A 22,295-nucleotide genomic window follows, 5' to 3' on the forward strand; every position below is an offset into this window, starting at 1 on the left:
CCAGGTGCGTGGGTTCCAATACTATTTGGGACAGTCCATATGCTGCCAGGTTATCCAACAAGCTGATTGTATCAGGATTGGTCTCTAGTTCTAGGTGGTAATTAAAATCCCCTAAAATACTGAGATATTTAGAGTCCAAGCTTGTCTCTAATAAGTTTAGAATGGCCTGCGAAAAACCTAACCTTTGTCCTGGCGGTCTGTATACCAGTAGTCCTTTGAAGGTAGTGGAGTCATTAAGTTTGAAAGAAAATAATAGTGTCTCAGATGTAGTTATGATCTCATGGCGCATTTTTGACTGTCTCTGATGTTTGATTATTATGCACTTGAACACAGTACTCATTTTATCAACTTCAAAAGAATAAAACATTGAGTCAACCATTGCGAAATTTTAAAATAGAATGCAAACGTCTAGACAGGCACTCAGCCCCTGAGATGACTAAGCGTGCATGACATACTTGTATTATAATCCTCATTCTTATAGCGAATGTAGCTATGTTTTTATTGCACAATGGTGCAGGTAGGTTTACCACTTTTTTGTAACCATATAGTACATTGTATGAGTATAGATGCATAGTAATTTATGATAAACAAATATTATTTGAACACCACTACATACATTTCGAGCAATTGACGCTATTAGCATATGACTTTATTTAGATACTGACATGGGAATCTTATTAGAGATCTGTTCCCATAAAAGATTGACAACATTTATTTCCTACTTAGCTACATTTATAGGAATGAGTCTTTGAATGCTTAACTGAAAATATGTTGCATGCATTTCCTCATTTGTCTCTCAGGCTCGTTGAAGAACACACGTCTTGAAAATTGACAGGCAGTCACTCTTCTAGTTGGCAAGCGGTTCTTCCACTGATGTTCAGTAAGCTTGCTGTGGGTGAGGAGTTTGAGGCAGATACCCTTCTGCTTAGTGTAAAAGATGGATGATACCCTTGAAGAAAATGCTGTTTGGATCTCAAGAATATAATTTGTTTTCTATAGAGTTTCATTCCACACTGCTCTGTAATTTCTTACTGCTGTAAATAACACATGCTACTATTACCCAATTTAATGGTCTTCGATTTGGGTACCAGGCTGGGAATGGACTATGACTTCAATGGACTGGAATTGGTGACCTTCAGATCTTTCCAGGTGGCAGGTGTGAGTATTAACAGTCTACAGATTGTGTGTTGAGTTCTTGGAGGAATTCAGTTAAATCCTCAATGAAGTCTATATAAGCTTTTTCTGGGTACATCTCACATGGCAAACAGTTTTCATCTCCACCGTTTTCTGCAGCTGCCTGTGAAAAAAGAATGACAAACTGTCATAGAGTCAGCATAGAGTCAGCACTACTTGAATTTTTATTTGTTGGTTACTATAGTGACCCAATTCTGAAATGCATGACTTGAACCATTGTCCAGCGGGTTTACTCCTACATTTGGAGCATATTTTAAGTGCTTCACGGAGAAGAGCAGGCGTACTCCTATATATGTAGTATAGTTGTACATTTCTAGGAATAGTCCAATTCACATTTACTCAAGCACAAGGGAAATCTAATTTGCAAAAAGAGCTTTATTATTTGCTCCACAGGGAAAATAATTTTCCCTCTAGAGAATCCCCTTTCACTAGGCTTCCATTAGGTATGGGGCTGCTGCCTTGGCTTTCCCACTCACACAAAGAACTTCAGACTCTAGTATTAGAGACGTAAATGCCCAGAGATGGAAATTACTTGTCTAAGTATGCATATGAATGCTCACAAACCTAGGAGTAAGTGTATGTTTACCTCCTGTTGCAGGATGGCCCTCCCTGAAATGCCAGGTTATGCCCCTACCTACGTTTACAGCAATTGAAAGCCTATTCTACTGGAAGATTTTTCAATGCTGCAAGGCAAATTAGCAATTATAAAACTACTCAAACAAGTATTCTGGGACTCAGGATGTGGAATTAATGGTCACAGTATTTTCTGTGCACCTCAAAGCCACTTAGGTGTGCAAAAAGAATTGTGAATCAGACCATCTGTGTTTTGTTTACCATAAGGTCATGACAACACACTCATCAGAATCTAATCCAGATAGCAAATGTAGTAAACCTAGCAACACAAATGTTTAACAAAGCAACATGAACACAAGTAAACCTTACTTAGTGCCAAAAAGCACAGATGGAATAAATAAACAAACTGTACTTACTGTTTAGTCCACTGCCCATATTCAGCAGTGAAAATGTTGCGGAAGGAGAAACTTGGCCCACAACTTTATTGAAAGAGCAGTGCCTGGGCTATACAAGTGTTTTCTCATGACACACAGCATACACTGCCCAACGTACAGGCCCCGTTTGCACTTCTGTTATTGTCAAGGTAGAAATGAGTAAGGAATATGCTACTTACCAGTATGCATCTGTTCTTGGCATGTAGAGCTGCAGAGTTGTACACTTAGCATAGATCGCCATCTGGTGTTGGGCCCGGATGTTTGCAGTTTGTTTTTGTTCTTTGGACAGTCTTTGGAAGTCACGAGTTCGGTGACTCCTCCTTCGGTCCGTACTGCGCATGGGCTTCGGCTCCATCCTCAGATTGTTTTTCGCCAACAGGGAAATGATGGAGCGTAGTAATAACAGTGAGAAACCCATGTGTGTTGTATCTAAATAAGATGGACTGGAACGGATACAGGTAGCCGGGGAGGCGGGTGGGCATGTACAACTCTGCAGCTCTACATGCCAAGAACAGATGCATACTGGTAAGTAGCATATTCCGTTCGAGGCATATGAGCTGCAGATTGTACACTTAGCATAGATTATATAGCAGTACCCAACCCTAGCGGCGACCACCGGTATCCGTTGCAGTGGTTTGAAAAAGTGTCTTTAGTACAGCCTGGCCCACCCTAGCTTGCTGCTTGGAATGCACATCTACACAGTAATGTTTTGTGAAGGTGTGCGGTGTTGACCATGTGGCTGCTTTGCAGATGTCATCTAAGGGTATGTTCCCTAGAAAAGCCATAGAAGCCCCTAACTTTCTTGTAGAGTGGGCTTTAGGTGGAACAGATAATGTTCTTTTTGCCTTTTGATAGCAAATTTGTATGCACTTTACAATCCACCTAGCTATCCCTGATTTAGAGATGGGGTTGCCTTTATGTGGTGGAGAGAAGGAGACGAACAATTGTTTAGTCTTCCTGAAAGGTTGCGTTCTTTGTATGTAATACAGCAAAGCCCTCTTAACATCAAGTGTGTGTAAAGCCCTTTCTGCAACAGATTGAGGTTGGGAGAAGAAGACAGGTAATTCCACCGATTGATTGAGATGGAAGGGGGAAATGACCTTGGGCAGAAACTTCGGATTTGTACGAAGTATGACCTTGCTGTGATGTATTTGTAGGAAGGGTTCCTGTATAGTGAACGCTTGTATCTCACCAACCCTTCTAAGGGAAGTGATAGCTACGAGAAAAGCTGTTTTCCAGGTGAGAAACTGTAGCTCACATTTATGCATTGGTTCGAAGGGCGGACCCATTAGCCGTGTAAGAACTAAATTTAGATTCCATACAGGGGAAGGTGGTGCCCTGGGAGGAATTACTCGTTTAAGGCCTTCCATAAAGGCTTTAATAGCGGGCACTCTGAACAGTGATAAATGCTGTCTGTTTTGTAGATAAGCAGCGATCGCTGCTAGGTGTAGGCGTATGGATGAATATGCCAGGTTACACCTGTGAAGATGGAGCAGATAGCATATGATGTGCTGTATGGATGCATCTAAAGGGTTGATTGTATTGTTACGGCAGTAAATTACAATTCTTTTCCACTTTGCGGCATAGCATGCTCTAGTGGTAGGACGTCTGGCTTCCATGATGATGTTCATGCAATCAGGGGGAAGGTTAAGGTATCCAAATTCTAAGATTTCAGGAGCCAGATCGCAAGGTTGAGCTGAGCTGGGTCCGGGTGCCTGATTTCTCCATGGTTCTGAGTTAGGAGGCATGGGGATAGGTGCAGTTTTTGATGTGGTACCACTGATAGTTGTAGTAGTGTGGTGTACCACGGCTGCCTGGCCCACGTCGGAGCTACTAGAATGAGTGTGAGGGAGTGTTGTTGTAGCTTCCTTACCACTAATGGAATTAGTGGGAGAGGTGGAAAGGCGTATGCAAATCTGCCTGACCAGTTCATCCATATCGCATTGCCCTTGGACAATGGGTGTGGGTATCTGGCGGCGAAGCTTGGGCATTTTTTGTTTTCGTGGGTGGCGAAGAGGTCTATGTGAGGATGCCCCCACTGTTGGAAGAATGGGTGAAGAACTTGTGGATGCAGTTCCCATTCGTGTAGTTGTTGCGTTTGTCTGCTGAGCAGATCTGCCATGGTGTTTTGTACGCCTGGAACGTGCTGTGCCAGGAGAAAGATGTTTTGGGGAATTGCCCATCTCCATATGCTCTGGGCTAAGCGGGAGAGCTGGGGAGAGTGTGTCCCCCCCTGTTTTTGGATATAATACATTGCAGTCATGTTGTCTGTGCGAATGAGGACTGCTTTGCCCGAAATCTGTTTTTGGAAAGATTTTAGGGCTAGAAAGATCGCCAAGAGCTCCAGATGGTTGATGTGGAGCGATTTTTGCTGTGGCGTCCATAGACCTTGCATTGTGAGGTGTAGGAGGTGCGCTCCCCAGCCGGAGAGCGATGCGTCCGCTGTTAGAATCACCTGAGGAACCGGGTCCAGGAACGGCCGCCCTTTGGCAAGGTTTGTGGTGTTCCACCACTGCAGAGAGTGATGGGTGCGGCCGTCCACCAACACCAGATCCGTCAGCTGACCCTGGGCCTGGTTCCACTGTTGTGCTAGGCACTCTTGAAGTGGACGCATGTGGAGTCTTGCATGGGGCACTATGAAAATGCAAGACGCCATCATTCCTATGAGCTTCATAAACACTCTTGCTGGAAGAGAGTGTTGAGGAAGGAATGTTTTGCGTAAGGCTTGAATGCTTGTGATTCTGGCTGAGTTTGGATAGGCAATACCCTTGGAGGTGTCTATAGTGGCCCCGAGATATTGCTTTGTGTGAGATGGTATGAGGTGGGACTTTTGGTAGTTCACCGTGAAGCCTAGCTGGTGGAGCAGTTGGATGGTGCTGTTTGTATGTTGCACACATTGGTCGTAGGACGCGGCTTTTATCAGCCAGTCGTCTAAGTAAGGGAAGACGTGAATATGTTGACGTCTGAGGTGTGCTGCTACTACCGCTAGGCATTTGGTAAACACCCGTGGTGCGGTGGTGACCCCGAAGGGGAGAACCGTGAATTGGTAATGCTGCCCGTCCACCACGAACCTGAGGTACTTCCTGTGAGAGGGGTGTATTGGAATGTGAAAGTATGCGTCTTTCAGGTCCAAGGTAGTGAGAAAGTCTCCCTGACAGAGGAGCGGGAGGACTTGTTGTAGGGTGACCATGTGGAAATGGTCTGAATGTATGTAGGCATTTAGAGGCCGGAGGTCCAGAATGGGCCTCAGGGTCCCGTCTTTCTTTGGTATTAAGAAATATAGGGAGTAGACCCCTAGATTTTGCTGATTGACGGGGATCCTGCTCTATAGCGTGTTTTTGGAGGAGGGAGAGTACCTCCTGTTTGAGCAGTGTGGAATGTTCTTGAGACATTGGACGGTGCCTTGGTGGGATATTGGGTGGGGTAGATGTTAGCTCGACACAGTACCCTGACCGAATGATTTGGGTCACCCATTTGTCCGATGTTATGGACTCCCATGCGTGGATAAAGTTTTGTAGTCTGCCCCCGACCGGAGTGGGATGGTCTGGGGGGAGCGGAGGGAAGTCATTGTGCGGGCGGGGTGGCAGAACGGGTGGTGTTAGTTTTGCCCCTGCCCTTATTGTTGTTGCCTCTGTAACCACCCCTTTGGTTGCCCTTTGAAAAGGTATTTTGAGGAGGGGACTTGTAGGAGGTAGAGGCGCTATCGGTGGAGAAGCCTCTGCCTGTGCCACGAAAGGTTGAGCGTCGAAAGGAACGTTTAGAGGCCTGTGTTTAAAGTGCCCCCATAGACTTTGCTGTGACTGTGTCCTTTTTCATCTTTTCCAACGCTTCGTCCACCTTTGGCCCAAAGAGAGTTTGTTGGTCAAAAGGGTGATTGAGTATGGACGCCTGGACTTCAGGCTTGAACCCGGAGATCCTGAGCCAGGCATGGCGACGAAGCAGGACACTGGTATTTATGGCTCTAGAAGCAGTGTCGGCTGCATCGAGGGCACACTTAATGGAGGTGTTTGTAATTAGTTTACCCTCCTGTATCAGGTCATGAGCCTTGCGCTTGTGTTTTTCGGGGAGGTGTTGCATAAGAGCCTCAAGTTCGTCGTAGTGTGCTCTGTCATAGCGCGCAAGTAGTGCTTGTGTGTTTGCAATGCGCCACATGTTTGCAGCTTGGGAGGCGGTGCGTTTGCCAGACGCGTCTAAAAGTTTTGATTCCTTGTCTGGCGGTGGGGCTTCTCCTGAAGACTGGGAGTTAGCCCGCTTTCTAGCTGTGGAGACAACTAGGGAATCTAAGGGAGCAGGGCCCTTAATGTATGCAGGGTCTGTGGGTGCTGCCTTGTACTTTTTCTCTATTCTAGGGTTCAGTACCCTGGCCCTGACAGGGTCTCTGAACACCTCTGCAGCATGCTTGGTGACACCTTTAAGCATGGGCAAAATAGACGTGGATTTGTCCTGAATGTCAAATGTGTCCAGTAGGAAGTCGTCTTCCACTGGTTCGCTGTGCATGTCCACCCCATTATAGTGTGCTGCTCTCTGCACTAAGTGATGAAAGCCTAAGGAGTCCTCTGGAGGAGACGGCCTGGATGGGTATAGGTCGTCCTGAGGCATATCAGGGTTGTGGTAGTCTTCCCATGGGTCTGGGGTCCCCGGTGGAGTGGGGTCCATTGGGGCGTCCGCCGGGTCATAATCCGGGTCCCCGTCATCCGGATCTGGTGACGGGGTCGGGGAGTGATGAGGTAAAGGTGGCGGAGACCTGGGAGGGGGAGGGGGTGGATGAGGTGGAGGAGGCAGAGGAGGAGGTAGTGGGGAGGGCACTCTGAGGGGAGAAGTAGCAGAGTCCTTCCGTTTGGGTGGTGGAGGAGGAGCCGGAGTGTCAAGGCGTCTTTTCTTGATAATTAAAGTCAATAGCCCAGTCTTTGGATCTTTAGATAGAGTCTTTTGCAAAGGGTCTGGTGTAAACAGAGCCAGTGGCGCCGAATCGTCCGCTGGCGCCGATGATTTCGGAGCCGAGGGCTTCGATGGTTTCTGTGCGCCATGCTTTTTTGGGGCCTCCGGTTTTTTCGGCGTCGAAGGAGTTTTCGGCGCCGGAGCGTCGGTGCCGACAGATTTGTGTTTGGTCGGCACCGAGAGTCCAGGCTTCGGCACCGGTGGCTTCGGAGTGGAGCTGGGTATGACTTTCTTCGGTGCCGGATGGTGTTTTTCAGCACCAGGCGTCGGCTGGCTCGAGCCCGAGCTGCCGTGAGACTTTTGAGGCTTCGACACCGGGCCCGAAGGTGGGGTGATAGAAGCTGTATGCTTGGTTTTACCCAGGCCTGCAGGCGAGGGTGTAACCTGAGTCTCTTTGGTTTTGGGCGCGGGGGTGGGAGGGGGTACAGTACTCACGACCCTCTGCGCCGGTGTGATGTCCTCCACGTCGGAGTCGTCGGCCTCGGAAGCGCTGACGACGTCGTCCTCCTGCTCGGTGTGTAGTTGCCCCGAAGCTTCGGCGCCGTCTCCGAAGATGTCCGGTGGAGCTGCGGATGATGAGTGCGCCATGGTGCGTCGAGCTCTTCGATCCCGGATGGTCTTTTTTGATCGAAAAGACTTACAGGCGGGGCAGTCTCTGGCCTCGTGTTCTGGAGAGAGGCAAAGGTTACACACCTGATGGAGGTCGGTGTGGGGAAATTTAGACCCACATTTTGGGCACTTTTTGAACTGAGTCCTTTCCATCGGCCGGGACCGGAGTCGAGGAGGGCCCGAAGGCCGGTGCCGATGTACGGAATGGAGAAAAGTGCCGCTTCGAGAGATGAAGATATGATGAAGAAACTCGAAGAACGAGGATTTTCCGTCGAGGCTGGAACCGTAGAAGTTCGAAGCCGGAGCACGAAGTATCACATCCGAGCCCGATGGCGGAAAAAAAACAATCTGAGGATGGAGCCGAAGCCCATGCGCAGTACGGACCGAAGGAGGAGTCACCGAACTCGTGACTTCCAAAGACTGTCCAAAGAACAAAAACAAACTGCAAACATCCGGGCCCAACACCAGATGGCGATCTATGCTAAGTGTACAATCTGCAGCTCATATGCCTCGAACATGCATTTCCTCTGCTATCTTGCGCTGCACAGGCCTCAACTTGTTTGGGGTGACATGTTAGGAAGAGGTGAGATCAAATCTTCAAGAAAAGCCGGAGTCTAATAAAACAATTTGGTAATAACAGGCATCCTTCTTCTAGCATCCAGAGAATAAAACATATAGAAAGCTTGTAGAGTCATTTTTGTGGATGCCCCCTAGGTCTCAGAGCTGGGGCACAATTTAGCCAATCACCATGCTACTTTCACTCTGATAGAATGGGCACAGAAGAGCTCTCAGCAGAGGAGAAAGAAAATCCAAGGATGGACTAGAGTTTCAGAAGTCTGTCTGCCTGCCATCTGATAACTAACTCACTGCTGGTATGATTACTACCTCATACTAGGGAGGCATTTACAAAAAGTGGGACGGCACATGCAGGCTAGGTGAATGCCTATAAAAACAAGCATTGGAAATGCATTAGGTCTCACATTTTTTTAAGTTAGAGCTATTGGCATTGTAAATGACAATGTCTTTTAACTACCAAGGGAGGAGTGAGGGAGCAGCGTGGGCGAACTGCTGAAATGCTCTCTTGGAGAGTGATTGGCCAAAAGTAAATCAAAGAAGGAGAGACAAAAAAAATTGAAGTAAGCATGTGTGGACCTTATGAGTGTGTAGCCATGCAGCACATTAAAAAAAACTAAGCGGTGTCATAAAATAGCTTTGGTTCACCCTGTCCATGGTGCATGCGCACAGGACCCCAAAGTCTGAATGTGGAGTGTGCTCTTGCCGGAGACTTTGAAGTTGAGTGATGTATTTAGCAGTTGTCTATTCTTTACACAGGTGCACATCTTCTAGGGAACCTCGGGGTGTGCACTGGCATCTGAATGCAGCAGAGGATGGCGTCCTGTCATGATAGCACTTATTTATTCATGATGTTTTGAAAAGCGCAGATTTCCTTGGAATGAACCCTTGTATCAGAAGTAACGTGATCCGACTGTTACAATCATCTCAGCCACCTCTACTGAGGGGATGGCCTGCGTCAGTTTATGAGTGAGAGGCAACAGGGTGTATGTGAAGTTATAGATACGTTTTCCAGGTTCCACGATGTGGTAAATAAATACTGGTTACATTTGTTAAAATAAAATGAGTCAGTGCGGAGAGCCGTCGAAGTACATTTCAAAAAGTAAGGGAACTATGATACTGGGCACAATGGTGACGGATTCAAATGGGAGGCAAAAAAACGAATCTGAATCTTTTTTCTGTTTTTCGCATTGAAGTATGTACAAATAAAATAACAGTTTAAATCTAAAATAAACACAATTTAAGTTACTGTTTTGGAAATATAGTATCATACTTTATGAAACGACTATTAGTTAAAGCATTGCATGGTCTGCGTTTGTAACCAGAGAGCCAGGAATTGAATCTTGATTGGAGCAGTGGAGAAGGAGCGCAACACCGGCTCCTGCAGTCCCTTCAGCTTAGGGGCTTGTTTTACTTCCCTTTAAAAAGCACACACTTCATAGCAGAGCTGGAAACGTCATTTAACTACAACAGACCCCCCAAAAAATGTGTCATCAGTAAGCTTCAAGTGTTTCCATAAATGCAAGCCAATACACGTTTCCTAGTTCCCTTTACATTTGTCAAATACACTGTTGTGCACATTTACACTTCTTTCACTCAAGCAGGCGCTTTGTTAAGAAGAACTGTTTACATATGTTTTACAATGTGGCTGTCTTTTCCCTGTGAAAAGACCTTATCATTTTTTGTGAGAGCTAACAATGTCTCTACAGTGAGTGGCTTGTAAAGAGTGTGAAGTACTATAAATTAACAGAAAAGACGGCAGTATGTGTTTGAAGTAGAGATTGTGTTAAAACCACCTACCTTAAGTGTGGTTTAATGTAATAAATGTGATTCAGCATAAGGCAAGGGCATTGTAAACTATCAGCACAGCCCTCCCTCTCCGTCCACATGGCTTCCCTGCTCTGCTGTGTGGCAGGACAGGCTGGTGCCTGCTAACTGATTAGGATAGGGAGGGAGAGCACAGAAAATAAACACGAATGAAAGCGAAACCAGTGCAGTGCTGATAAAGTATGTCCATAATTATTAAAAATGCACATTTTTCTTCACATGGAAATCATTTTTTATGTGAAGATATGCCTTTGCAAAAAAACACGCAGAAGGACCAGGGGTGCTTGGAATGGTTTCCTAAACGTATGGGAGCACTAACACCTATTTGCAGTAGGTCCAGGTTTCAAAGTCAGGTATCACTACACCATTTCCCCGAAGAGTAAACAGATATCAAACATCTCATTATAAGGTCTACCAGACGAGCACTCGCCAAACTCCATAAAGCTTTTAAAACGGGGTTTATACTAAAAATCCTTTAAAACCTACACAGAGAAAAACATGAAAAGGTGACTGGCTACATTCAGCAACTATGAGATTCAGATAACCGGGTGGTGAGACCACAATTAAGCTGGCACAGAACAAGAACATTAGCTACCACAGACCATGCCAGCAAGAGGTTCCTAAATGCGACCTTGCACCTTGAAAAAGCAGAAATGGAATATGGAAAGGAAGAGTCTATGATGGAGCTTCTAGGGCTGCTGAGAATCTGAGTCAGTGGTATGCACAGGAACGAAGCAAAAGCGTACCTGTCATGGGGCCTGATTAACAAAAGTAAACTTACACTTTTGTGTAAGTTTACGACTGTTTGCTATTCAAAAGATATTTTACTAGCAGTATCTTTACAACTGCGGAGTCTCCGCACATAAAAAGATAGGTGATTCCTATCTTTTTATGTGCGACCACTTCACAGTCGTAGAGATACAAGTCGTAAAATAAGTTTGTGAGTAGCAAACAATCGTAAACTTGCACAAAAGTGTAAGTTTACTTTTGTTAATCAGCCCCATGGACTTTATCCAAAGATAACTGCTCATCAGAAATACTCTCTGATGCCATGCCAAAGAAGGTTAGTAGGTGTAACAGTCACTGGTAGGTGAGTCTGGATGCCTGAGCTAGAGTGGGACGGTGCTCGCTCCAGAGACCACAAGAGAAGTGGCAGCCCCAAGCTGAGGACCTACAAGAAGCAAATGTAAAAAGCCCATGCTGTACAGATCCATGTTCTGTGTTCCTTCCCCATGGTTGCCAACTCCAACGGAGCCAGTTGGAGTTGGGAACTGATGGAGACAGGATCTTCAGGACATGAGCTCCTATTCTAAATTAAAGCAACTTCTCTTTGAAGAAACTCCTTCTCGCCTCTATGCCCCGTTTCATTTAAAGAAGACCCACCTCTTCATGTACCTATGCTATGATACAAAATGGATAACTTGCAAAAGGAAAAAACAAACATTGGTGAAACCTTTAATCACTCTCTTACAGCAGTGTGGGTGCCCTGGTCACCTATTCATTCATATAAGGCATGATATTTGCTTCAATAAAATGTGCAGGGAGACGGTGATTTAAAATAGTCCATATACCTTTCACAAGTGAAAAAGGACAAAGTGATAGTTTGGCATAAAGAAAAAAAAACGAAAAAAAAAACAATAGACAATAAGCACAAGAAATCTGCCAAAAGTTAGCTTTGGAAGATGCCATTTTTGTAATCTAGATAGGCTGAGGGAAAGCCACCGTCTAGCATCAGGAAGCTCTCTTCACACACTTATGCAGAACAAAATGACATTAAAAAAAGTAACAGATTATGATGATGTATGTAAAGTATATCCATGGTGTGAAAACTGCAACATACTAACAGACTGAGCTTTTACATTTACTGTGTACATACTGTGAATATCTCAAAACAGAAACGCTGATGCTCTGGAAAAAACAAGCATAATGAACAGCCTTTCAAGAATGAGGGTACGGGATAGACCCAGAACCTTAGTTGCTACCTCAGTTCACATAGTGCTTAGAGTTGACGCTGTGTGCTCATTTAAGATGGTACACTGCAAGACTGTCTCTGTGCAGCAAAGCACAAATCATACGTAGGGCTCTCATGACGCAGAAATCCCTTCCCATACATACTGTAAAAAAAGATCAAAATGTATTTATGCAACTACATAAAAAGGTATTTTTATGAAGACAAAGGGGGGTGCGGGGTAGATACACCCTGTGTGTCAATTATTGATAAAAACACCTCTCAGTTTACTCAGTTTAAGCCTCTTATTACCACAGATACCCTCTATGACATCAGTAAATGGCTTGTGGATCGCAACAAGATATAAGAGGACAAATAATTTCCTTAAATACCAACCTGAAGAACAAGGTATTTACCTTTGGTAACGTTCTTTCGGGTGGATACTCTAACTGCAGATTCCCCACCTTCAGAATATCCCTAGGTGCCAGACTGGATTCAGGAGATTCTCAGCATAGCTCGGTGCACCAGTAGGAGGCATCTTGCGGTTCTGCTTCAACCTCGCTCCACCCCAGAAGTGACCTCTGGAACCGTATATAGGCTTCACCCATGGGCGCTGACAGTTTATTTCTGGACACTTTCCAGACCCTCAGACACAGAGCTCAAAAAACAATTATTCAAGACCTTTGTGCAGATCTATAGTTTGGGATCTTTTTACATGGAAGAGTACATTCCACAGAACGGAGAAGTTGGAAGGTGGTGAGAAATCTGTGTTTAGCTTGAGCGTTACCCAAGATAAACTTGTGCTTATGATGGATACTTCTAACCACAGATTCTGCACTTTTAGAATAGATACCAAAGCAGTACCTACCCCGTGGTGGGTCTGTGGAACGACACAGACAAAAAACTCCTGCAGGATCAAACAACCATAATGCCCTACCTTTCAGACCTGGCTGTCAAGGCAGTAAGGTTTCGGATTAACAAATATCAAGGCTAGGCAGTCCGAGTGACAATACATTGGTAGCAGCCTTGGCCCTGGAGGAATGGGCCCACAATCATTCTGAAGGCTGCATCCTGGCCAACGCATGGAAGATCATAATGCAGAGGACTATCCACATGGAAAAAGCCTTTCCTGCACTGCCTTACAGTGTGGTAGGAGAGTAGGGAAAATGGCATGTAGTCGATGGGGGGTCATGTATGCTTGTTATGTGATCATATAATGAATGAACTTAAAACGAGAGTTACGGGAGGTTCGTTTTGGGTATTCCAATTCTGTTGCCCACTACTTGTCAGATAATGGCCTATCCATATCTTGTTCCAATTTGGCATGTGTGGCGATGAGAGGGTTAAGTCAATAAGCACGTATGCCCCGGTAGAACCACCTCATTAAGTGGCTGCCAGTTCCCATAAGGTACATTAGATGAACCAGCTCATGAGTATCGGGGTCTGTACCATGGGGTGCCCAATATTTTCTGACATAGCATGTCAAACTCGCATAGGTCATAAACAGGGAGTCTGTGACACCCCTCTCGTTTATGTGCGAGTAGAGTTTTATCGCCAAATAGGTCCCCTATTGTTGTCACTCCAGCCTGCGTTCATGGATCCAATCTACAAGCGGTAAGTGTTCCTGACGTAGTTGGAATGCCTAAATATTCAACGCATATGCGGGGAGAGTATTTGTGTATTTCAATGTCTGTTTCCAGTAGGTAATAGCAGTTCTGAGAAGAGTTCCAGCTGTGTGGGGTAATGTGCCGCTCGGAGAGAGCAGTCTGTGTAATGTACCCTGAGCTAGCATTTGTTCTGAATATGCTATTTCCTGTAGGTTACGGTCAGCTATCCAAAATGAGAGCCATTGTAGCTGAGAAGCTATGCAATATGCATAGAAATCAGGGTCTCCCAAGCCCCCGGCGTCAGATGGAAGTAGTAACTTTGCCAGGCTCAGACGCCTTCGGCCTGAGCCCCAGATTAAGGAAATCAGAAGTGTGTGTTAAGGTTGTGAATACAGTTCTAAGGATAATCACTGGGAGATTAAAGTAATACAGAAGTTGCGGGAGCGTGACCATTTTGGAAATTGCCAACCGCCCCCGTTAAAGGAAGTGAAGTCCAGAACGCAATTTGTGCTCTAAGGGACCAGATAGGTTTGGGTGATGGGCTGTCTAACGTGAAAATGAGTAATAACCTTTAGCAGTGAAACCACTCTAGTCCTCGGCACAAGTTCGTCCGGAAAGAAGGTGGTGTAGGGGTGGTGGGCATACAGCACAGATATGTAACAGCTCAAAGGGGGTGCACATAAGAAAAGTAAGGATTACATTAAGGGCCCACTTAGCCAACACAAAGGATGTGTGAAGCCAGAGCAACTTCAATGGCTAGCTACAGGCTGTCAGGTCTGTTACTTGAAGAGACATATGATGCCGGAAGAGCTTTCAGCTGCGCAGAAATATTTGAACTGATGGTGTCCCCCAGGGGTTGGTTCTTGGCTCTATTTTGCTCACCGTCTATGAGACCCTAGGTGACCCTAATTAAAACCTATAACATCCTTGTAGTTAATTATGCTGATGACACTTCGCTAATTCTGTCGCTGGACAGCGACCACCAGGCAGATATCACAACCTTTCACAACTGCATGAAGGACAGTGCCACTTGGTTGAACGCCAACTCTGAAATTCAAAGGAGACTAAACTGAGCTTTTATGCTGCTCAGCCCAAAAAAATCCTTTTAATATCCCAACCAAGTTCTAGCCTCTACCCACACTGGAAGAGTCCTTCCCCTCGGACTCTGTTCCTTAATCTAAGGGTGACCTTTGACAGCAAACTATCCCTGGAAGATCACATTACTGAACTAGCTGGGCCTTGTTTTTCGCTTTTATGGGGTTTGCGAAAACTCCTCCCCATGCTACCTCCATCTGCCAAATCTTTGATTGTATGTAGTGTGATTTTGAGCAGGTTGGATTATTGCAACGCGCTTCTTTTAGGAGCCCTCGACTTCATATTGCAAACACTACATCGAGTTCAGGCTGCAGCAGGCAAATTGGCTCTGGACAGACCTAGAAGATCATTAGCTTCTGAAGCACTGAAGGAACCCCATTGTTTTCCAATTAGGCAAAGGATAGTTTTTAAGGCACTTTGCATTGTCTTCAAGGCCCTCCACCCTGCACCGTGGAGAGGTCTCCGCTCTTCATTAGCTAATCTTGTCTTTATTGCAACTTTAATAAGTCTAGACAGGGTGGAAGTGCCTTCCTGGCTAAGGACGCCCAACTCTGGAATAAAACTCCCTGCTATTATTAGACACTCAACTGATCTCCTACACTTTTGAAGGACCTTGAAAACCTGGCTCTTTCCAAATGGATTCTTAATGTTACTCCCTCTTCAGTGTTGCGGTTTGATTCCCAGTTGATTGGATTTAGCATCAGGATACCTTTTAGGTGACAGTCGCGCTTTACAAATGTATTAAATCAACAAATTGTGCCAGGTTCCAAATTTCAGCAGGATCAACCTCATCTCCTGCATGTGGCACTCCAATGCCTTGTCAAAAGTCTGCTCATTAGTAGACATGTGACTCCTTAAACCCCTGCAATACCACTACTTGGCCTCCCTAAATAATTATGACACGTCACTTGGCAGGACCTATTGGGAAAGGGCTGGCATCACACCTCTGGGTAGCCTTTTTAAGTCTCGCCTACGCAGCGCACATGCGCTGCGTAGGAAAAAGACCTCTTATAATAGATTCAGTTTTGGCCCCAAAAACGTGCACGCGTTGCATAGCTTTCAATGGCAACGCGTGTACCTTTGGCTATTCCCTTGCGGGAGCGAGCTTTCAAAACTATCTGTTAGTAATAAACAGATGACTCCTGCTCGCTCCCGCAAGGGAAACAGGTGCTGCCCCCCATCTCACCCCTCCCTCTGCTGCCTCTCGTCAAACTTGTTTGTTTACCTTTCCCACGGCCTGTTCCCTCTTGGCGCCTCCAGGCTCTCTGTTCTCATGCACTGAAAAAGAATGAGTATCGTAGCTCGTTTCCTCTAACTCTTTAACGTGCTCTCTCATCTGTGCTTACTCATTAGAAGAAATCGATTTGTCCCTTTGTTCGTCTGTTGGGAACAGGGCGCAGCTTAGTTCGTTTTAACCTCCTATTTCATCTATTTCCTCTTGCAGGGTTTCCTGGTTTAATAATGCTGTAATTCCCGACTCTCCATGTTTCACGGTTTCTCGCCAACACTTTTCTCTTTACAGCACGACAGAAAAGGCTGGTAAACGTATCTGTCGCCCCTCCCTCCTCTTTAAATAGTATTGGGATGTAGGCCGGACGAGACATGATCATGATATTGGTGGGAAATGTATTTTGTGGACGGATCCATGCATGGGTAGGGGTGGGTCTGCCATACAGAGAGAGCTCAGAGGAACAGCCCGTCGGACTAGGTCAACTTCACATGATGAAGCAAAACAAGTCTCGCCTCCAAAGACCGTAAAGAAAACAGATCTTTATGCAAAGGTTCAGAGACTTAAGTGCGTGGATTAACCAATTAGCTGCTCCATTACTTTCTCCCTCTGAATTGCATTCAGGAGACTTGTTTACATTGCCGCAAAGGATTAGCCTGGCAGGAAAGTAATCCACGAGGACAGAAATAATCACATTATGAGGATTTGCCAACTGTCAGGTGATTTACAAGTCTAGGGCACTAAATGGAATGCTTCAGGTACATTTATTTTTGTGTGTGTTTTGGTTTGCTTGTTTACTAACTGAAGAAATGTAGGAACCTCTGTTTCATGGAAACCGCTGTTGTGCTTTGTTTAAAAATGTTTTTTTGTTGTTTTTTAAGTATTATCCTACCGCAATCTCTGCAGATTGACATTACTTAACAGCCAGTCTGCTTTGCAGTAGGTATTACAAATCTTATAGATTTTAATACCTAGCGTTCCTAGCGTTGTTGTTAATGCTTGCGAACATGTTACAATATGTTTAGATGCATAAGCTAAATGCAAATTATCTTTTTAGGATTTGTTTCATTTTGCTGACAAGGCATCCTTTACACTGATTCTCTTTTATTGCTGTTTGCGGTAATCGTGCAAACACAGACTATATTACAGTAGTTGTGATGGGCGAAGATAACACCTTAAAAAAGAGCAAAATTATAGCCTTCAATTAGAGGTTGTCTTTTCACCTACATTATTTACTGTTTCTTGCCACTGACAGCAGGTGTGCTGTCTTTGCATTCAACAACAAGAGAGGCCTGCAGGGGATTCCAGGAAGAAGTCAATTGGATGACGTCAGGCTTGTGGGCAGTAGCAGCCTTTTCCTGGCACCACAGGCTGCTTGTAAATGGAGCAGCTGGCAGCAGTTCAAGCAAAATACATAGCTGAGTTGTCATCCTTGACTTGCTATTTTAAAATTTTAAAAAAATGCAATTTTGGATGATGCCACATGCTTTCAGTATCTAGGAGGATACTCTTCACACTGAGCGAGAGACGGAAGGACGCGTGCTGCCAGATCCTGTAAAACGATCGACTGGCCACATCCACAGACTCCAACCGACCGTTGGAAGTCTGAAATCTTTAAAGAAATTAATTGAGGCTACCTCTGGCTGATACATACGGACCACTACCTGAATCAGATGCCCATTGCAGACACATTAAAGAATCTGCACCTTGGCTGCATATCATCCCCCCTTGTCCTGAAGAAGACCCACTTTCATGCTTATTACAATTTGCGCAACGCATTGGGTCGAAATGTCAACGCATTATATATGTCAGCACAGCACCCATGATTGTAGTTTAACCCTTAAATGGACCTTGGAGCATATGTGCGAAAATTATAAAGACAAACAGAACCCCCCCCCCCCCTTTTTACTGCACCTTCATTTTTGTCTTGTACATAGTGTTTGTCTATATCACCTATCATCATATGTCCCTCCTTCACCACAGTCACTTGATTCCTTTTTGCAATTGAATATGTATATTGCTACAGCCTTGAATATTTGATATAACCTAAAATATATGATTTAAATCTAACCCCTGTGTGTGTTATACTTTCTTTTCTCAAAAATCTCTGATACTGTTACAAGTAAATTGTATGTTTCTTGAACATTGAAAAGTAATTGATAAACCCGACAGAACCGATTGTTTTGTGTAACACTAATACCCAGGTTCTGAGGGACACTGGGTCACCCCATTATTATTGTTAAGGGATTGGTTTTCAGGCGTCTGCTTATTCAGTTAGCTTTCTGTGTTTCCTTTGAGAAATATTTGACCTGTGCAATAAATCCTCAAACAGTGAAATCCGCCATTTTGTTCCTCCTTGTGGGTCTTGTCAAGTAGAACAAGCATTGGCATAGCCAATAGGTCTCGCTTTTGGGACCTTCTAAGTATTTAGTTATGCAGCACAATATCCTTGGTGCAACAACATTAACTGTTGCATGGTTAAACACTTATAAAGTCCCAAAGGCGAGACCTATTGGCTATACCAATGCTTGTTTAGGATGGTCAGCTCCGACGTTTTCCCATCCTTAGGGAGCAGTTTAACCCGCACAAAGGTCCGTTTCTGATGCATGGCCTGCTGCAGCATATCCTTCATAGCAATTGGTCCATAGTTGACAGTGAACCTGCTATCCCTTATCCAAACCTTTTATACACTAGATAATGACTGAAAAAGTGTCAGTTGGATTTACAAAGCCCTTCAAAGCCACGCAAAAGTCTCACTACAGTCCCTGCAAGATACGTGGGATAATTCAATAGGTCACTTCATGTTAAAGAATGTGCCAGGGCACTTAAATACCCACATATAAAATGTCATGCAATGCTAGATTTAAAAAAAAATACAATGTAATACTGCACAATGCACATCTATCCCCTAAGAAGATCAACAAAATATTACCCAGCAGAGATGCCTACTGTGAAAGCTGTTGCACCCTATTAACGGACTTCTGGCACACGCTGCAGCAATGCCTCGTTAGGGCCATATTTTTCTGGGGTGGAGCCCACTGGCAGTAGTCACAGGACTACTGGTTATAGATTCAAAGTAGGCCTGAGCCTTAGACATATAAAAGAGGCCAAAGAAAAGTAGAGTATTGACCCAGTTTCTAGACCTTCTGCTATTAATAGCAAAAATGCCACCACTATGACATCAAAAGCTGCACTGCCAACCTCATGTAGGCCTGGCGACAAGCTATGGTGAGATTTGCAAAAGCAGAAAGTACTCGCCTTCATAGTGAAGATGCCAAAGACCTGCGCAAACAACCAATAGCTCAGGAGTATGGTGTATTTTAGCCTGTACTGGAGGAAGCATCCAGGGATGACAATTTGCCACCACAGGCAGCTGGTTGCTTGATAATATTGCCAAGTCCCTAACCTCTAATCAAGACCCTTTGAACAACCATGGTCACTGCTACAGAACACTCATTTACGGTACCTTAAAGATGCTGGCATGATGATCACTCTCACACAACAGGCCTCCCCCTTCCACCTCACTTGGTGTGCTTCTAGCTTAGAGGGCACCAGTTAGATCTAGGTATCCCCCTGGTTTGGAATTGCTTTTTAGTGTTTTTTCGATGATATATTGTCCAATGGTTGATTGAGATAGACCCCTGATCTGTACTTCAGGTGCCAAATCAGGCTACAAAATTGTCCCAGCACACACAGTCTTTGCAGAAGGGGGCATGGCCGCAAGGATGACATCCACTATTTCAGAAGCAAAATGGAATGCAGTTAACTGCTGCCGCTCAATCTCCATGCATGGGAGTGTGGATTGCGCAGGGCCAGAAGTAAGACCCTGCCCTGCTGTTGCGACAGAAGATCCTCCAGGCATGGCTGCCCGTTTGGAGGACAGATACACATGCCCAGAAGTTCCAGGTAAAACACTCTCCTAGCCCAGTCCAGAGCCATTAGGGTGACTTTCACCCAGTCATACCTGATCTTCAGAACATGGGGCAGGAGAGGTAGTGGTGGGATGTAAACAGGAAGCCTGTGCTCAACTCAAGGAAGAATGCGTCTCTGAAAGAAAGCTTGCTATGGAGCTCCAGCATGCAAAAGTGTGGACATTGCACCTTATCGGCGCTGGTGAAAAGATTGAGCCAACATACTTCACATTACTGGAAGACACCTTACCATTCATGGTCTGCTAGATGCTGCCAGATGAGTTTGTCTATCCTGGCATTTAAAGATCCTTCCAGGATGTGTACGATCAGAGAAACGCCCTGATGATTCAGCCAGTTTTAGGGACACTGGTACTTCTGGCACAGGACCTAGGACCCCAGCCCATTACACTTCTTGCAAAACCACATGACAGTGATGTTGTCCTTTAGGATTTGAACCCCATTCCCCCTGATGGATGGCAGAAGACTTTCAACAACAAGCAAATGGCCTGCAACTCCAACAAGCTGATGGAGAGATTCGTCTCTGCCAGACACCAGAGTCCTCTGATCTCCACCTCTCCCTGATGACCTCCCAACCCAGAATTTTCAAACACGGTCAGCTCTGGGTGTTGAAGACAGAGGTTTACGCCACTGGTCTAAAGGAGGTAGACCCGCCACCACTGCAGATCTTTTGCAGTCTCATCCGACACCTGGATGGAATCCTACAGATTCCCCAGGCGCTGGGCCCACTGAGACTTCACATCTCACTCACTACAGAGCCCAAATAGGCCACCTGGCAAGACCGACAAGCAGGATGCATGAGGCCAATAGTTCAAGAAGCCAGGAGTCACCATCACGGAGACCCAGGACTGAGGCTAAAACATTGGAATCATAGCCCGAATATCGTGGACTTTCTTTAGTGAGGGAAGGCCCAGTAAAGCACAGTATCTAGAATGGTTTAGATGAAAAGGAACCTCTGCGAAGAAGTCAGGTGTGATTTCAGCACATTGATTGCGAATCTCAACAATGTATGGAGGTTCACCATCGTCTGGTGGTGGTCCATGACAGACGGATGCGAACCTGCCTTCAACATCCAGTCGTCGAAGTAGGGGGAAGGGTGGTACGCCTGAAATCTGCAGTTATGCTGCAGCCACTGCCATTACCGTTGTGAACAGCCGAGGGGCAATGGTGATGCTTAAAAGGAAGCACGACAAAATGAAAATGCTCATGGCCCAACTTGAACCTCAAATAAGTTCTGCAAACCTACAGGATGGGATTATGGAAATAGGCGTCTTGCAGGTCCAACGCGATTATCCAGTCTCCTGCATACAGGGCAGACAGAACCTGGGCATGAGGCCAATAATTCAAGAAGCCCCAGATCCAAATACGAGGCTGATGAAACATTGGGATCATAGCCTAAATGTCCTGAACTTGCTAATTCAGAGGGGAAGCACCATATTCACAATGGCTTCCATATAAGGGAGCCTCTACAAAGGAGTCAGGTGTGACTTTGGCATGTTGATCGTGAACCCCAACGCTTAAGGAGGTTCACTATTGGTGGAGGAGGTTCACAACAGACTGTGGTGAGCCCACCTTCAACAGTCAGTCCTCCCAGTAGGGGAAGACTGGTACACCCGCAATCCGCAATTATGCTGCAACCACTAGCATCACCTTTGTGAACACCTGAGGGGCAATGGTGAGGGTTCAAAGGGAGCATGGCAAATTTGAAAATGCTCATGGTCCACCTTGAACCGCAAGTAGTGCCTGTGGACCTGCAGGACAGAACATGGAAATAGGCATCCTGCAGGTCCAATGCTATCGTCCAGTCTCTTGGATCCAGGGTAGACAGAACCTGGGCCAGAGGGAGTGTCCTGAATTAGTCCCCCTGCAAGAAGAAATTGACCGTTTGGAGATCTAAAACAGGACAATGACCTCCACTCCTTTTTCAGCACTAGAAAATAACAGGAGTAACACCTAGTTCCTATCTTCGAGGCTCCTTCAGCCAAAGGTTTCTGAACTTCCTGCAGCAAAATGGACAAAGGTTCCTCCAAAAGCCTCTCTGGTATAGGCGAAAGAGGCAGTGGGACGGAAAGGAATGGAAGGGGCTAGTCTCACTAGACTATATGCAGGAACCAACTGTTGAATGTTATGGCCTGCCACCTGTGGAGAAAATGACTGATTCTGCCTCCCATCGGGTGGTTGTGTGCTGCGAAGGGCAAACTAAAACAGCTTGGGAGACTACTGCCGGAACAGCTGGAAAATGGGAGGTTTGCTGCCACTGTGGGGCTGGGCGCGGTCTGCTGGATTCCCTACACAGACTCTGGAAGGTCTTTGGTGCCTGCGGTTTTAAGGCGGTGGGCT

The 22,295-nt window shown here is 45.5% G+C and overlaps 1 protein-coding gene across 6 annotated transcripts in view; it reads right to left on the reverse strand.

Annotated features, from left to right (window-relative positions):
* Nucleotides 1-627: 627 nt before the first annotated feature.
* Nucleotides 628-22,295, reverse strand: part of IL15 (interleukin 15) — a 380,197-nt gene continuing 358,529 nt past the window's right edge. For all 6 annotated transcript variants that reach the window (XM_085641591.1, XM_085641595.1, XM_085641593.1 and 3 more), the window contains one exon: nt 628-1,297. In XM_085641591.1, coding sequence (XP_085497717.1) covers nt 1,166-1,297 — 132 coding nt within the window. In that variant the 3' untranslated portion in view covers nt 628-1,165. The remainder of the gene's footprint in view (nt 1,298-22,295) is intronic.

The sequence above is a fragment of the Triturus cristatus genome, chromosome 2_2 (assembly GCF_964204655.1).
Source record: "Triturus cristatus chromosome 2_2, aTriCri1.1, whole genome shotgun sequence".
NCBI classification, from domain to species: domain Eukaryota; kingdom Metazoa; phylum Chordata; class Amphibia; order Caudata; family Salamandridae; genus Triturus; species Triturus cristatus.